Source organism: Corvus hawaiiensis, chromosome 7, assembly GCF_020740725.1.
Source record: "Corvus hawaiiensis isolate bCorHaw1 chromosome 7, bCorHaw1.pri.cur, whole genome shotgun sequence".
In the NCBI taxonomy this organism is placed as follows: domain Eukaryota; kingdom Metazoa; phylum Chordata; class Aves; order Passeriformes; family Corvidae; genus Corvus; species Corvus hawaiiensis.
In genome coordinates this window covers 14,567,804-14,586,486 of record NC_063219.1, presented here as the reverse complement: position 1 = coordinate 14,586,486, position 18,683 = coordinate 14,567,804, and the positions used below count along the sequence as shown (strand labels likewise).

At 40.2% G+C, this 18,683-nt stretch overlaps 1 protein-coding gene across 1 annotated transcript in view; it reads left to right on the top strand.

Annotated features, from left to right (window-relative positions):
• Positions 1-18,683, top strand: part of PARD3B (par-3 family cell polarity regulator beta) — a 403,293-nt gene that overhangs the window by 361,043 nt on the left and 23,567 nt on the right. The window contains exon 22 of the mRNA XM_048309307.1: positions 11,462-11,541. Coding sequence (XP_048165264.1) covers positions 11,462-11,541 — 80 coding nt within the window. The remainder of the gene's footprint in view (positions 1-11,461; positions 11,542-18,683) is intronic.

The window sequence follows — 18,683 nt, the reverse complement described above, 5'->3', positions numbered from 1 at the left end:
ATTTTAATGCAAATTTTACCTTTGCAAATGATGGCCTGAAAAGAAAGAGTTTCCATGGTAACCTTAGGGAACACATAACCTGTTTATCATAACTTCTCCATGAAGCAAGACAGGGGGTGGGGAACATGCTTTGATGTCAGCTGTATTTTTCTGTAGACAGCATTCTGCTCTAGCACATCTAGAGAATTTACCAAAATGTTCGTGTAATGTCCTAAATCAACTTTTTTTTCCCTTCTTAGAAACAAAAGCAATTGTATGGAATAACATAGGAGGTAACTGCAATAGGCAATATTCAACTTGTTAACTGACCTTTCAGCTCCTGTCTATAGTTTGACAACTAGGTCAACATTTTGAAAGACCAATCAGAAATTAATAGTTAACAGATCTCTTCCATCACTTTATCTTTTCTTGCTTTCCCTCCATGCTTTAAACTTAGCCCTCAGGTATTCCTGCTGCCTTTCAAAGCCACTTTTTTATATTTTCTTGTTCTTTCACTTCACTGCTGAAAGTACTTTTTTGAAAAATGCCTTGAAATATCTCTGAACTCCTACATTTTGGAGCTACCACGGAAAAGAATATATTGATTATACTTCACATTTGGTGCTGGCTTTCAGAGTTGAGGTGGTGGCTCCTGGAGCTGCCATTAGCGAGAGTGAGTTTGATGGCTGTGAGCATCTGTAAGGTTGTATTTTTCCTGCAGATGCACGGTAACTCCTGGATAAAGGAAAGTATGTCTGCAACTTTTTTTTAAGGTCATTAGGAGTAAGGAACAGATGTTGAGGTTTTTCAGAATGCAGCTTTGAAGTGCCACTTAGGAGTCAACTGACAAGACTGACCCTATAGGCAGTGATTTTTGGGACTGGAACACAGAGGAACCATTGCCCACAGTTACCCATCTGGTATCCATCTGGTACCAGCAAACAACAGACAGTACCAAATCACAGAAAAACTGTACCAACTGCTAAATTGGTATCAGCAAGCAAAGAAGGTCACCACCCAACAGCAGTTGCAAGCAGGAGAAACAATGTCTGTAACATTTACAGACTGGTATCTGAAGATCCGGAGGAACCTGATGCCATAGCATATGGAAAGCAATTCCTGTCTCTAAGCCTGCTTATGCTGATGTTGTTTGCTCAGTATTAATCCAGGTTTTGGGGGGGTTTGGGGTTTGGTTTTTTTTTGTTAACCATATTGAATTTGCAGTGTGGAGAGCTTTTGTCACAATGCCATTGAGAAAGTGCCTCTCTTTATTGGCATCTATGTTTAACAGGATTAAGGTGGATTTAATACCCTGTGCTACAGACTAACCATTCAAATTCTAGGAGTACTGTTCCATAGTGGTGTCAAATCACAATGGAAGGAGTTGAAGTTAACTTTTAACTCCGTGACGATTTACTCTGCAGTTTTTCTTTGATGTGAAGTATTCTTGGGGAGAGCTGTGGCAGGGGGTTGTTTTCCAATTTTATTGCCGCCTTCTTCTTCTTCCCTTTGGTAATTTTCTCCTTTCTTCCTCCTTTTCTTTTCTTGAAGCAGTGTGCTGGTTTTTACAGTAGCTAAGTGCATAGAATGCAATAATACAACAGTGAGAGATTCAGTGCCTCTAGGTGCTGCTACCCCTTCTACTCTTGAGGACCTCCAGCAAGGCATGATTTTATAGACAGTGAAAGGCTTGCTCTCCCCTGTGAAGCTGCCTGCCTGCAAGAAGCTTTTCACTGTCTATTTCCACTACTTGCTCTGCAATTTAGTTCCATGCCCTGCTATTTCCCCCTTCCCTCCCTCTTTTCTTCCCTGACATACACATGCATATACCCCCTGCATGCGCATTCAGCACCAACACCAGATGTAGGTAGACAGAGTGTTATCTCAGTGTGTGCGTTAAAACACTCAAAAATACACCAAACATTTTCATTTTGCCATCCTCATCATAAATGGAAATATTGATCTGTCCTCTGTTTGCTTTCCAGGTACTGACACTGTCATTTCATTTTCCCTAAAAAGGGCACAAGCTCATAGCTGAGCTGCAAAGCATGGCCATTACACCCTGGCATTGGTGCCAAAAACTCTGCTGACTTAGCTAGAGAAAGATGCTGAAAGCCCCTGACTTGGAGAGAAGATTCGATTCAATTCACTTCATACAATGTCTCTCATGAAGTATTTCAAAATGCCTCATATCAGGAGATAACGTAATGAGAAAATGCTTTAGAGAACTGGATATTCAGATAGCAAGACAAAATGATACACAGCAATGTACTGGAGTAAAAGAAAAGATGACTGTCATTTAAAAGCAGTAATCATCTGGATAAGTAGTCTTGTAAACTAATTACAGTGAGGAGAGAAGCAAAGAATGCAAGACTGGGAGGAACAAGAAGCAGCTTCGTTTCAAACAGGCTAAAGCAGAGTACTGGTTTCATAGAGGGAGAGGAATTACACACAGTATTGTAGAACAACTAAAGAAGACCTGCTTTAGAAGCGTATCCACACATATGGATTAGTATGCTGTATATTGCATCACAAGTGTATCTCTGTGACAGGTTAAGTTATTCTCTTTAGTGGCTGGGAAAAGATTAATTACATTGGCCTGGTTCAGGGGAAGAGCAATTGAAATGCCTCCGTGTAGTAGGAAAGAATCAATGCTGATGGGTGCTGTGGGTTTTTGGTTTTTTGTCTTGCTGCTTTTAAGATTTTCTCTCAACTCAAGGGAAATTTCTGTTTGCTTCTACTTTGGAAATAGGTTTGCAAGTGAGGGTGTTGCAAATCTGGTGCTCATTAAAGACAATTAAGAGATAGAATTAACCAAAACATATTATACAACTAATGGAAAAGGAAGCCACCCACAGAGACAGACACAGGCCAGGAAATGATCTCATTTTGCTTGGTCAAAGGAAACCATAGTCCTCCAGCACCAGGGATCGGGGGTTTGCAGAGTGAGGGTTCAGAAAGCAGAGTATTTTCTTTGTGGGGCTGTGCAAAAAACACTTTGCAGTTCTGGCTTCACCTCCATCTTTGCTGTTTTCTCTCTCTTTAGTGTTGCAAGATACAGCAAATGCTGAGAGCTTGTTTTCTACAAAACTAAGGCAATTGCCATGTTTTTAAACTGTTATGGGAACAGCCTGTTTCCTTTTTAAAGTTCCCATCTGTGTTTGTATTTCCCTCAGTCTATTGCCTTTATAGAGAATTTTCTGCTCCCTCTAAATCTAACCCATTAGTTTCACCTCCTTGAACAAGAGGTAGGGCATTACCAAGAAGGAAGAGTAAATCCTGAGATAATCAGCCCTTCTTAATTCCACCATGGAACACTGCTGTTCTCAGTGTTCCTGGTGTTCATTGCATAGGGAGAAGGGACAAGTGACTCTGAGTTTGTACATTTGTGTGTGAGCATGTGTATGTATATGTATATGTCTGTACAGAGGAACAGTCAGAAGGGGAGCATTTAATTGCCTTGCAATCGGACCAACCAAGTAGTGTTCTGATTGCATACAGCTGATTTTCTAAGTGAAAATTTTCAAACCTATTCAACAGCAAAACCAAGATCATCAGTGACTCTGGAGTGTGTGTCTGTGTTTCTTATGGGGAAGAGGAAGGATGGTTTGATTACTGTCTCTTTTTTCCTTTGGACAAGGATGTTTTTCTCATCCAAGGGAAATGCATTCTAGCAGCATGAACATAACTATTAATCAACACTTAAGCAATAATCAGTGAATGAAAAATGATGACCAGAAACTGAAAATGTACTTGCATAGCTACTTTGGTGCTTTTCCTTTGAGATCATGCCCTTGCATTTTAACGTGAACAATTCTTATAAAATTAGTGCTGATATATTCCAAAAGGCAGTGGTTTTAAAAACCAGAGCTTATTTTTCACTTTAAAAAAATACTTACAGGGAATGATACATTAAGATCTGCATAAGTAATGTTATAAAACTACCTTGGTAGTCTGAGATAGAGTCTCAGTTGATACGAACCAGTAATATCTTATGGAATTTACTTAAGAGATGAGGATGCCAAAATCATCATCAATGGAGTGCTGTATTCAAAAGTGTGAAGACATGTTCAGGATACAGAGATATAAAGGTTTTTCCCGTGTATTTTCACTCATAAAGGAGATAGAGGCACCGAGGGATGCAGGTGTATGTTAGCTTTGGGAATGCCTCCAAGAGGAATTAGATGCTATTGAAATTAAAATAAAACCCCCCTCAGTATTTAGCATGCTTTCCTGAATCAGGGCCGGGGTATGTGGTGGCACCCAGCAGAAACCAAGGCAGTGTGACTCTCCTAGTGAGCAATACTTTGCTTTTGTTCTTCAAGATGTTTTTTGACAAATTTAGTTATGGTTCTAATAGCATCAAGAGTTCTTTGGAATAATCTCAAAACCAGATTAGTATAAAATGCTTAAAGTGAGTGTGTGCTTAACAAAAAAGAAAGCACAACATTCCCTGGGGCTGAGCCCACAAAACAGAACTTCAGGAGACTGTGAGGTCATGACTAGGTTATTGGGCCAAGAGCAGGCACTTACAGCCATCCATTGATTCACCTACCCAAATTATTTAACCTGTATTTACTGTTGACATGAAGATAAAAAAATTTTAGTTATTTGCCACACTACCCAAAACAAACTTGAAGACATTGGACCATGATTTGAGAACCTCTGACAATTGTAGTCCTGAGATACCTGTAAAATGGAGCCAGAACAGAAAAACAAACTCAGGATCTGCTGGGAAGATACTGCTCCTTTCCTTGTTCTTGGAAACAAGTTTGTTTGTAAGAAGCAAGTTTGTAACAGGGAAGTTGAAAGTGCTGCTCTCTCTCTTCATTGGTGGTGGTGGTTTTAAGAGTTCCTGTGGAACATCATCTTGGTTTGCCGTTGCAGCCGCTTAGTGAAGAAAAGCACAACTAAGAATATCAAAAGTAAGTATTAAAGGTGCTGTCTTCTACCAAATAATGGCAAAGCAGTACCAATGGGCTCATAAACATTAGACTCCTCTTTGAGGACTACTTCTGCCGTTAAAATCAATGCAACTTAATTAAAGCAAATTATAGATAGATACATCTATAAATAAGATATTAAAGTACGCTGCTGAATATGATAATTGCTGCATATTTAGCAATCAGCGTGTGTGTTCTGCTTTTGCCAGGAGGGATTTCTTTCAGAGGAATCAATGGAGCTTTATTAAAAACCATCCAAATTAGAGGGAGAAATGATGAGTGTTATAATAACGCAAAATCACTGTTTCAACTTTTCATTGCAAAACCAGGAAAGCAAAATATATCCGTCTTTGTGTATGTAAGGAAAACATCAGGAAAATTCTTTTGAATTGTAGACACTGGTAGAATTTTTAATCTTTACCTTTTGATGCAAAACATAAAAAAACTGGATGGAAGAAAACCTGCTTTCTGTGGAAATGCTGGAGGTCTTTGAGGGTGGGATAATGAGGATATCACAGCAGTAAGGAATTAAGAAGACCCCATCGATCAACTTCCTCCGTTTCACATGGAACATCCAGTTCACTGCCTTACATCACTCGCCTCTGTTTTAGCAGCTAAAGAAAGTGTTAGCAAGTCAAATTGTGCTCTTAAATTTCACTTGCAGTTCCCAGAACCAGGCAAAGTTAAAATGCAAAAAATAAATGGGTGAATTTTGATGCTTCACCTGTGTATGAAACATTGAGACCAAGGTGGGGAATAAATCCACTTTTACCTCTCCGTTTTTCTTCAGTTTTCACTTAATTGAAAACAAAAACCAACTGTGTCTCAGCAGAGGGGAGACCTGAAGGTTAAAGGGCAAATTCCGTTATACCACGGCTCTTTTTTGGCATGCTGAATCTCAACCCATGTGATTAGAAACGCTCACAGACAAAAGAAGAGCTTTGAGAACAGAGGTCAAACCAGCATCTGAATCAAGTCCTTTAGCAGATGATCACAAGACTACTGAAAAATGTACTAAGCAATGCAGCAGTTCTATGTGTCATGTTTATACACAGACTTTCAGGCAAAAGGCAAAACTGGGTGGCATTTTCAAAGCACTTGGATTGATGGCAGAACAGAAGCTTCACTCTGCAGCCTTCCTGGGGTGGCTCCTGTCTTACAGTGCATGTCAGTCATATAAAATACAATGGTAGTATCCTGCCATTTTTTATGGGTAGAAAACCACAGTGCACAAGCTCAAGTGACTTTTCTGAGCATACACAGTGAACAAGTGAAAAAGTTAGGAGTCCCAGGACTCCTATGTCCATAAGCTTGTCCTGATCTCCCTTAATTTTAAATAAGTCAGCAGTGTTTTGCCCTGGATTCCCAAATGTGTCACTAAAATCACATCAGCCTTGATGGAAGTTATGCCATTGCTACTTACTTAGGGGGCAGCACATAGTCCAAATTTTCTTTCTGATCTTAATGGTAATAGAAATGTTTGGAGGAGGCTTATTGTTCAGAAGCCAGGGAAACAAAGGGTTAAGAAGCAAAAGTAAAAGGACAGAGATGCTTAGCATTTAAGTGAAGAATTAATAATCCTGAATGCAACACCCACTGTATATTATTCTTTTTCAACAGTGAGAAACTTCTGTCTCTGAGCAGTGGTTTTTCTATAGCTGGTTAAAAAGCTTTAAAAGAATTTTTGTAACAAACCGGCCTCTGCAATGATGATGAAGTTTGCTATATGCAAGTCTAAATACCTGCAGGAGAGGGAACAGTAACTGCAACTTTATGAGACAGCCAACGGGAAAATGGCTCTGCATCATTTATTTTCCTTATAAGCAGTATCCATGGTCTTGGGTTTTCACTGTGCTGACTTCACTCAGGATGGACCTTGAGCAGGAGTCAGGTGGGAATCTGTGAGAAGAAGTAGAGCCCAGGAAAAAACACACTGTCCTGCTGAATTCTTCTGGTAGGGGCAAAGAGTTGTTGCTGATTTCTATTTGCAGTTTGGTAGCTCTCACCTTGAGCTGTGTATGGATGCACAAGAAGAAGTCAATTCTGGTTTCATGAAGCTTAAACTTCAAAAAAGATCGCTGTAGTTGTTATTTTTTGTACTACAACATCTGTCCAACCCCTAACACCTTGATCCATAAGGAAGAGGCAAGAGAGGCTCTCCTGCTAGCAGCTAGAATTGTACCCTTAACAAATGCTCCAAGAAGAAAATATAAGGTGAGAGGGAATGAAATGCAGGATCTCCTGGGGAAAAAACAGTCTCATGCACTTTTCTGTACAGTTTTCAAGATAGGCAGGAGCTCAGGATTAAGTAAATCCTTCCTTTTCCTTTAAAGAATTGTTATTCTGCAACCTCAGAATTTTCCTGTAGGCAAATTCCAGACTTACTCAAGACACCTGCTTGCAGGTATACTCTATTTATACCTTAGAATGCATTTGCAGATGTTTGAATGCTCTAAGATATTTGTTTCTGGGCTGATCTACAAGTGCAGATTCATACCACCTCATTTTGTTATTTTTCTGGGACCTTCTCCTAGTCCCTATTCGCAGGCTAGGGATACTCACTGCTAGCTTATCACTTCCATGTGTTAGAAAACTCCTCAAAGTGCCCTGCAGTTACCGTGTTTGCTGGGGACATCACTTGGCACTGGCACTTGCCCTGCTTTTGTTTCATCTTTTTCTTTACAGTTGCTTTCTCTTTCTGTCTGTTTTGCATCTGCATGTGAAATGTGAAACTGTTAATCTTCCTATGATTTTCTGTTTTGATAAAAGTACAAATTCTGATTGTCTATGGAAATGTAGAGAGCCCTGGCCTTCACTCATTCTTCGCTGCCTTTTGGCTTTTCAGATTGGTCCCCTGCTGAAGGCTGTGGACATGGAGAGAGGAGAGCAGTACATAGTGCCCACACTGTCCTTCAGTCTGCACTTCCACCAGCCTGGTTCTGCTGCTGGGAACTGGCAGGGGTTTAATTAAGGATGCAGAGATGTCATAGGATATTTTCTGAAGTGGTATCTTTCTATCACAGAAGTCTTGTCTGCTAGTGGAAATTGCTGTTTCTACAAAAGGAGACTTAAACCACAAAAACATCCACTAGCCATGTAGAAAAAACACCTCTCTGGCACACAGAAAATCCTGACCATGAAGGCATTAAGCTATATGGAGGCAGTGTCTTGTCAGTTCCTCTGGTACTGTGTCTCCAAGTGTGGCCACTCCTGTGATTGAGATTCCCAAAGGGGCAGTTAGGAGAATAACCTACTGGTGCAGAGGTTCTGCTCTCCCATTCAGCTCTCTGAGGCTTTGCCTCTCTTCAACCTGTCAAAGACTTCACTGTCTTCTGCTAACCGGATGTTAGTTGGTTTGAATCATATTTGTATCCGGTTTATTAGTTTTACATTCCACAAAGGCCTTGACCATACCAATACTTTGCAACAGTTACATTCCATGAATTGTTTGTTGTTGTTTTTTGATAAAGATAGTATTTCCTTTCCTCAGTTTAAGCGTGCTGCTCTTTTAATTGCACTGATAGGATGATGGCTGTTTCTGTGTTTATCTCTGCCCATTATTTTTGCATATTCATGTTTTGCTTGTTAGTTGAGGCCGCTCTTAAGATATGAACTGTTCATAATGATGGCACTTATTTAAGTTGATGTTGTTAATTGAAACCCTAAAAATACAGGAGCGTATTTTGGATCGTTCTCTCTGTTGTGCATTACCATACATTTGTGAAATTTCACCTGCTGTCATGTTCTCTATTGATTGGGGTATTGGTCTCCTAAGCCCATCCAGCTGCATCTGTAGGGACTCAGCTGAGCACTTCACCTCCTGTCAGCTCCCACCTTGCTGGTCACCATGTGGTCACCACCCATTTGGCTTTGATAGGACTTCCAGGTTTTAATCTATTTTTATTAAGATTACTGTTTGTTTGCCTGAATATGTTGTGATTATTAACTACTAAAGTGGTTAAAACTTCCACACCTGGTCTGAGGGCCAGCTGCATATGTCCTCTTTTAGGAAAGGAGGAGAAGCTGGAATATTTTGATCTTACTAATTAGTACATTTCACACCGATTTTTAGCTTAGTTTGTTGTAGAAGGCAGCAAAGGAACCCTTTGCTTTGACTCTTTCTGAAACATAAATAACTTCTACTAAGGAGGTGTTTCTATTTTCACAATTTCTCTTTTCATCAGGGTAGTATTTTATTCCAGGCACCATTTTGGCACTCCAGGCTGAGTGATGATACGCTTTTACTGTCGCATGGACAGATGGAGAAGGGAAATAAGAAGAAATGGCTGAGCCTTTAATTAGCTGTGCAGAGCCAGAGCATGCTTTTCCAGTGCACTGGGGGTTTTATATAGGGTGTGGAGACTCAGCCGCTCGATGGATCCAAATTAGCAAAATTGTGTATCCGCCACCAGGGTGTTTCTATGGTAACTGTCTCTCAAATCATATATACAAACAGACCTGGCAGGGAGTATTGCCTTCTATCTGGTCTGTAGGAAACCATCAAAAAAGGGGTGTTTTCAGGCTGAAAAAAGGCCTTGTGATGTAAATATTTTTTACTTTTGGTGATTGGTATAAGTTTTGGGATTACTGCTTGATGCTGGCACAATTCTGAGTGTCTGTGTTTTTTCATGTTGCCTGGCTGCTGTTACTCCCTTTAGGTGTGAGAGTGCAGGAAACTCACATGGGGCTGTGAATTCACCATTACCAGGCTCATGCACATAATTAATAACCTATCTACAGCTGCACAGGTAGACCATGTTTTTTATGGTGAGAGACCAGATTATACATTTTTTTTTCTTTTCCTCTCATTCTTCTTCGTAAAACAGGAGAAATCTGAAGGGTCTTCTGTCACCAGTGTACCTGGGAACTTAAGGGAAATTATGAACCTGATGAAATTAGTAGTGTAAGAACAGCCAAAGTGGCTGTGACTCTTCACCTAAGTGATTGTATAAAGTCTCTCTGCGTGTTACTTTTTCTGGTGAAAAAAAATGAATGAATGATCCCTTTAGCCTACTGCCCTCTTTTTGAAATGTAGGGCAATTATTGTTAGTTTTTGCTCATCCAAGTCAGGTACTGCTAAAGCATGGGTCATTTCAAATCAGAGGTGGTTATTTCTTGTGGCCAACAGTTCTGTGAGGACTCCTTTCTGTTTTGAGTGAGATAGAGGAGAGCTTGCAAGAGGCCTATACTAAACAATTTTTTTCACTTGCAAATATCTTGGATGCTTGATGAGTGCCAAGGTGTATAACAGTATTTGTCTGGAATGATTTCTAAGCCTGCCAAGTAGCTCCAAATGATACTGCTTCTCTTTGCATTGGACTTGGCTTATGTAACATACACAGAAATGCTTTGTAAAGGTAGATAACACTTAACACACCTGAATGCACAACTTTTCTCTTTGCATGGGCTTATATATCTCTTCAGTGAAAATGGTGTATTGTGCATAAATTACAGGACTGACAGAAATGTTCTTTAACCTACAGAATGCGAAAAACATGTTAATTTTTGTTTTCTCTTTTTTCTAATCGGGCATTTGCCGAAAGCTCGGTGTGATTTATTGCTTTCTTTTTAAAGAATTGTTAAAAATGTTTGAAAAGGCATTAAATCTTCCTTTCTACTATTAATCTGTAAAAGGGGAAGGGGATTTTAAATGGCCTCTTAGTATATTGCTTTATAAAACTGCTGATTCTAGCAGCACCGGAATAGGAATACATACTAATGTAGGAAACAGTGAAGGCAGTCAGAGCCTCCTCCATTTATGGAAGAAAAGACTAATAGCTCCATTTTAACAAGGCTCTTAACACTTTGGGCCATCAGCAGGCATTGAGTGAGTGAAATTGGGAGAGCTCCTGTGTGCTAAAAGCATTGAAGTTCACCGTTTGGTACCCGATTGGAGCCTTCCTGATAGAATTGTGCTCCACAGCCAATGCCGGTTGCCATCTTGAACACAAACCAAGTAGCGCTGGCATTTTGACTGAGTGCGCTAATGCTGCACTTTTGAAATGGCACCAGAGCATCATAAATGCACTTAACTCCCAGCTGGATGCTTAGCTTTGCAGTGGCGTTAGGGAAAGTTTCTGGATTTGTGTTAAGAGTGAAAGAAAACCTGTGTGTATCGTATTTTATACTTAAGCAAAACAAGCTAGTGGAGGGGGGAAACACAGACGTTAGCTTGGATTCAGGCAGTTATGCCACTGTAATCAGAAGGGATGTGCTTAGTTAGATATGTCCTCATTTTACTGAATTCTAGGAGGAGGGCCAGCCAGGGAAGAAGAGAGAGAGTATCCCAGCTAGTAGGTAGATGAAGGAAAAGCTCTGAAGATTGTACCTGCTCTAAACACTTCTTTGATACAGAAGTTTTTCTTGTTAGCAGTGATAAGATTATGTATGGATTTGAAGCTTCTTTGAGCCCCTGCCTTTCTTTTGTTGATTTTGGCATGTTGCAGCATCATGTGTTCTCTGCTTATCGTTTTGAGATGCATTGTTAGTAGCTGGGCTGCATAATTGATCTTCATCTCTAATTACTCTCCTCTCCACAGGTGCCTGGAAAGGGTCCAGATGGGAGCTCATACAGTCTTCACTTCGAGGGGGTGGAAAGGCAGTATGCATCCTTACCCAGGTACAGCACTGAGCCTTGTGCACACACTGACTCACCCTCCTTCCAATGGGGAGGGAAAGCAGCCCACAGCTGATGTCCAGCTCTAACATGAGAGATTATTCTGCACTTTTGTCTTGTCACCTTTTACTGCTGATTTACTGCCATTTTATACCTGTACTATTAATTTGGACTTCTGGATTTTTATAACAGGTCTCTCATTGAACATGTCAGCAAGAGTCATGATCCACAGGTAGAGAACATGACATTGAGGGAGCTGGCTCTGTAAGAGTTATAACAGGTCGTAGCAGGGCATAAATGACTGAGTTTGTAGTGATATAATCCTAGCTGGCATTGACAGAACGTTGCTGTGGAAAGCTTCCACTACAGCTGCCACAGACACTGAAGTCCCACTGTTGCTGTAAGGACTGTCTGACTGCAGTCCTCTTCCAGTAGAGCATCTCTGTGCTTTCACTGAATGCTCTGGAAATGAGAGTGAATTCTCTGAGGGGTTTTTTTAATTTTTAATCCTTATCAACTCAATGAAGAGTAATTCTAGTCTGGAACCGGTGGGGCATAACCAAAAGGAAACATTTCAGAGATTTCAGCCCCATTTCTATGGGAGTTCTAATAGCGGAGTGTAACATAAATCAAGCCAGAAAGGGGAGTGAGAGGATGCTAGATGAGATAGTGGGAAGCAGGGAGAGGAAAACAAAAATAGAAAAATATTCCCCCTTTAGAATTAGAGGGCTGGGCAAATCCTCGGAGGCATGGTCCAATCCACTTCGTGGATCTACAGGCCTTCTTTGTAAAAGCAAAGCAGAAATAGATATCTATAAGCAAGAACATATTTTTTTGTTGTGAAGTAGTGCTGGCATTTAGGAAATCAGTGAATTCTTTCTTTTTGCTTTCTCTTTCTCCATTCAGCTATTTACATTCAAAGGTGTCACTGAAAGACTGATTGATAAATATGTAATGCTATGTCCAACTCCAGATGAAAATACAAAGAATATTTTACTTTTGCTAACCAGAATATAAAAGCTGTCTCGCAAGACATTGTTGGATGTCTGTAGGCATTTTTAATGTGTGTGGTTTCTAAACCAAAGGATGTGTCTGCAGTTTACTTACTGCCTTCAAATGATATTTGTCAGACATTTTTTCTTGGAGATTCATCCTGTGCAGTAACTGGCTTTTCTGTCAGAGATCTGCTTTCCAGCAGTGTGTCTTGTATGTATTTCCTGGCTGACTGTGGGTATGTAGTCTTCTGGGTAAATAGCCATCTTTTTTCACAGTCCTCCAACACTCATGTTTCCTCAGTATGGTTTTAGCAGTGATTTTTTGCATGTTAGTTAGGTGCACTTTAATTATATACACCCCTTTTTTATTTATTTTTGCCTTCCATTTTGTTGAGTACTTACTTGTTAATTACAAGACTAAATTCATAATTGGTGCCCAGTATAACTCTCTATAGCAATTTTTATATTTGTGTATCATGTATTCTTTTATTCATTTTCCCTTTAAGAAAATTAACTGTATTTTTTCAAGCATTGTAAACTGAAAATTTCCCAGTGAAGTAACTTCCATAACCCAGAATTGGTTTGATTTCCCCAGTATTCCTTTCAAGGGAGAATGACCAGAAGTGAGCACTACAGTGCAGATGTAGACATGCCCTTGCTTTATGTAGTAAGCGTTCTCTGTATCCCTTCTGTCCTGTTCCTTTCCAAACTGCTGCATCCTCAGTGTGTGTACTGCTCATCTCTACAACCTGTGTTTTTGTTTGGTTTTGGGGTTTTGGTTTTGGTTTGGTTTTTTTAAAAGTAGATTTATCTGAATCAGATCATTAATTTTACAGTGTTGTTCCCCAAACCTCCATTTAACTTGCTGGAGACACAACTCTCCAGCTCTTACGACAGGTTTGAGTATTTAACTGGCTGGAACTCTCTGTTTACAAAGTCATCCAAATATTCCCTAAGCTTTTGAAGATCACTGTGAAAGTGTCCTTTCTCTCCATGCCTAAGGAGATTATGCTGGAGAGTGAGAAGACCTGCACTTCAGCAGGGCTGTTTGTGCTTCCCAACCCAAACACACTGCTGAGCGCACGCCAACCCGTGTCTCCAGAGGGTTTCCACCCTGGAAGGGGCAGAGCTTTGGGATATCACACCCTTGGGTGTGCCTGCAATTCAGCAGTCGGTTGCTGCTTTTTATACTTCAGTTTTGTAAGTTTTGCAGTTTCGTGTTACTGCAGTAATTAAGCCCTGGCAGTCACAAATGACTAGATTGTACAGTGAAGTCTAAATCCAGACGAAGGGGATGCAGTCTCATTGCCAGCCACTAATGGAAATGAGTGATTTCTTTTGTTCTTGTGGCTGACTGCCCAGGAGTATAGAGGAATCCAGGTAAAAACCACCCATTTGCCAACCTATTCTCGGAGAAGGATCCATGAAAACTACTGTAATGAGCAGTATCATTAAAAAAAAAATAATAATAAGAGAAACAGGAATGTAGAAAGAAATGAAGAGGTAGTATTTCCTCAAAAGAGTAGCTTTCTTCTCTCCAGCATTTTAGTATTAGTTCACAGTTTCCTGCCCTTGGGTTTATTCCCCTTCTCTTGTGCTGTCCTCACCGTGGTGAGGCCACTGAGCTGCATTTGGTATGGATGCCATATGGAACTGTCTGCATACTTAGCCATTTAAGCCCAGTTTAATAAGAGATACTTACAGAGGCTTCAGATGAGGGTTGTAGATGCTGGGAAACAAATTCCTATTGCAATATTGTGTTGAGTCCAGGAGGATATGACCTTTGCCTGCCACTCTGGTGTGGCACACACAAGAAAGGAGAGGAAAGCGCTTGGACTGCAGCCAGTTTCACAGGATGAGGAGGGAGGAGGGGATCTGTGCTGTGTCAGGAGTAGCTGGGACCTACACAGTGAAACTGTCCTGCTCACCTGAAAGCCGGCCGGACTCATGCCAGTGTGTGTGGGCATGGACAAATTAAGGAAGAGAGCTTTGGTCTTCCTCTCCACTGGGCAAGAAGGAGGAATGTTCACCTGCCAAATATCTTTATGAGTGTTTTATGCTCCTAAGACACTGTCCCATTCCTTTGCAAAGGCATGCCTCCTGCATGGAGTCAGATCTGAACATACCTGCTGCTGGTTTGTTAAATTCTAAGCTTTGAAGCATCATTGTGGCTTTGCCTTTTTTTTTTTTCTGTTTTTCTCTGAAGCTGTTAATTTAAGTCTAGATATTATGGGCCAAATTCAGGTGATACAAGTCTGTATTAACCCTATTTGAGGAATTCAGCTGTCAAGTGTGCTTGTCTTTTCAGTAGGTGCAGCAGCAAATTACTGTCCTGGTCTCACTGAAGTCAGTTATGTGCTTTTTGCCTTTTGAGTAGAGGATCTGTTCCTGTGTAAGGTTACATGTTTAATTAAAAGGGGAAAAGGAGGCAGCAGCCTTTGAAGAAATCGGCTTTCTGTGTGACTGGTCTAAGGAGTGGTGAGCTGAGCTACATAGTTAAGTTTCTAGGTAAAATAATGCCACCCTGTAGGCTTGCTTTGGAAATGTCTACAGAGGCAAACATCTGAATTAAATGATAAGTGGCTGTGGCAGGAGAGTGGCAGGTCTTCATCTCTCACTGCATTGTGCTGTTCTGTGCAGAAAAGCAGCAAAGTGGGAGAGACAGAATGGAAGGCTTTGCGAGAGCGATACAGTTCTTTGCACTCAGTACTTATGTGTTGCCCTGAGGCTACAGCTAAGTAGTGCTGAGTAGTAGTATTAAGCAATGTTAAATCCTTCTGCTTAGGAGCAGAATGGCTTGATTCTTACACCTCTTATACCTCTTCTTTTGGGAAGAAGAGCAGGGCAAGGTTGTGGGAGCCAGAAAAACATTGGTATCTCTTAAACTGTTTTTAATGCCTACTTTCTTGGTGTAATTCAGAATATTTTCCTGATGGAGCTATGGAACAGATATGAAGCTGAAGCTGCTCTGTTTGTTCATAGTTCTATTTTTGAGCTTGCTTTTATGGAAGTCTGTCTTAATGTAAATCACAGTCTTGCTAATGGCAGCCTTGTTTGGAGAAGCCTCATGTTCAAGGACACGTTCTTTTCTGTGGTGGTGGAAAAGCTGGCTGTGACCAAAAGCAGACTGACAGACACTGAGACGGCACGCTGGTTGACATGATGAGTGTGGATTAGAAAGCTCAGCCATCTTTCCAATAAGAAATGCTGATTCCAATGGAAAACTAGTACTTCAGACTTTCTCTGGAATTCTCGTATTATTGAAGAACACATTTATGTCAAGGAAAGGGGGAGGGCCAGAAAGGCTGTGAGAGCATTAGAAAATAACTGCTAGCATGGAAAAATGAGTTCAGGCTGTGTAGATGGGTTCAGCTGTATTGCTGTGGCTGGAACAAGACTGCTGAGCAAACTGGTAATTGGCTCACAAGAACATCTGTCTTAAATGTAAGACGCATCCTGAAACTGGGAAACTTGGAAATGGATTAAGGAACTAGCCTTGCCCTACAGTGGCATCGGGTGGTCTTGCCATGCTGGAAGCTTCCCTTCAGATTGACCATGCAACTTGCACTTCTTAAGGCAGTAGCTGAAAGCAGCACACTCTCCATTTCTAGGTATGATGCCAGGAAGGACAATTCTGATCACCTTGCCTGAGCCCTCCAAGACTTTCTACATTTTTGAATCAAACTAAATTTCAATTTTGATCCATCCCATTACTTTTGTAAAAGTATTTACAAAAGCATCTAACCTGGAATTAGAAAGTCACATTGTGGGGAATTCATTACATTCTTCAGAGGTTAATTATTTTACTGCTTAAAGAGATTATGCCTTTTTTCCCCTAAAGTCTGACATTACCCAATTTCAGTTTCTAGATACTATGGTAAATATTTTTTCTGCTAGATTTTAAGAGCCAAGCCTGCAAAATTCCTTCCCTTGAGTATTTCTATGCAGAGATCATTTATGTTATGTTTTCACCTCCCTTTCAATAAATTAAATACATTGAGCACTTAGGTCTTACACTGTAGAGCATGAAAACAGCATTGACTCAAGGGGCCAGAGTACCCATACAGTCAATTTAGGAGGTAGCCTCTAGAGTTGAGTCAAAAACATTTTGAGCCCTTCGAATCAAAAGCAAAGTTTTGGTAATACCTGGATTGTGAACAGATAAGGTTCCTCCCACAGAAGAAATGGATTACTTAGCATGTTTCATTATCTGCTTCTTGCATTTGCATGTTCTTGCCTTTATTTTACTAAGTTTATTTCAAAATGCAAGATTTCTGTAATTTAATTGAATCCTGAAAACTGGAAAAATCATCAGAAACTTACTTGACACAAATCAGGAGAAAAAGTTAATTGTCTATTAAATAAGACTCATCATTCACCATTGTCTAGCAGAATCTGAAATTAATATACTGACATTACTTAAATATGTATATAGTGTATTCTCTTGGTTAACAAAAAAGAAATCACAATTTCAGTGCAGACTATAATTAGCTGTAAATCAACTTGTCAGAGCATTCCCAGCCTCTGGGAATTGACTAGCCAAGGACCACAGATGAAAAAGCAAGGTCTAAAATGAATTATTTAAACCAAAATTCCCTGTATGCTGGTTTAAATCACAATTAATTATTTTTTTTCTGCTTAGAATCACTTTGATTTAACCTATTCCATCACTTGTTGGAAAAAATCTGTCCTCTTTCTTATTTTGTATACCTCATCTATAGTCCTCCTTGGCATCCACCAATTTGTTGCACAGGGTTGATCCAGCAGGGCAGTCATGATTATGGTCATCAGCTGAGAGGCGGCACGTCCTGCTTGGTGTTGCTGTTGACAAGTGCCATGTGGTGGCACAGTGGTTCTCAGTGACAGCACTGCTCTGTCCCATCACATGGCTGCTGTTCTGCCAAGTTATCTTCCCAACACCTTCTTGGTGCTCAGACACTCCTGAGTAAGAGCCTGCCTCTGTTTTTCGCTGTTCCTCTCACCAGTTGACTTCCTTACATGGCTCCACTGAAATTGCGACTTCCTCTATTTTTTATTTGCCCAAAATGGTGCTTTATGGCAGGCAGAGGGTGACAATGCTGATGCAGACTACAGGGAATAAATACCATTGCTGCCTTGTAGTACTGTTTAAATTGGAGCAATGTTCACCTGATAAAAAGAGCATCTGCAGATACTCTCTCATGAAGGGGGGCAGGGCTGCCAAAACTTTAATGGCAGTGGAATAGTTTATCAACCCTGTCCAGAATCACTCACATCTTAGCCTGTCAGTGAACCCATGTTACTGGACAAATGTTACACAGCTACAAGGTGAACCTGTTGACTTCTGGTGCATAATATAATACCCAATATTTTAAGTAATGCCCAGGCTTTTGCCTCCAAACGGGTGGAAGCCAATGAAGAGCAGGTTGATGGGAAAATATTGTATAGTTCCAGGTGGCTGAATGAAGTCTGTATCTCCCTCATTACTCATACTGATTAAAATGAAAGGAGATGGTCAAGAGGAACATTTGAGAACTAATTGTAAATGGCCTTTTTTAATTTTTGATATAAATAATTTTTTTTAATATTCCCCTGGTGTAACTTCAAAACTAAGAAGACTTGATAATTTGGTGCCTTAAATAGGATTAGAACTAAGTAGGGTACAAAAATGAATGGCCCAACTAACTTCATCACCCTAGTCATGTGAAATATAAATAATATTCAAACACTATATTCTCCAGTGTACTTGATTATTAACTTTCTCTTCTGTTTTAATCATCTAAAATGATACCAGTAATTTAGGGATATTTTTTTAATATGATTTTTATCTTGACAGCTGTGCTTTTATTGAAAATGCAGCAAAATCTTGTCTGTGTGTATCTTCCAATGTGGTGATCTCATTATAAATGAAATATATGTATGGTTTTAGTTGGATTTTAAGTGCTGGCAGGTGAATTTAGAATCAGTTTTAATGGAAATAGTGGTCCTATTCAAGGACCTCCAAGATATGTTGCAGTAAACCAGCCAAGATGAAATACAGGCAAAGAAAAAAGATCATTCTTACATGCTAGAGCCCAGGCTTGGGAACCAAGCTGATGTGCTCATTAAAAGATTAGCTTGAATCCAATTTCAAACAGTTTTAAGATTTGGCTAACTAACTTCTCTTAACTC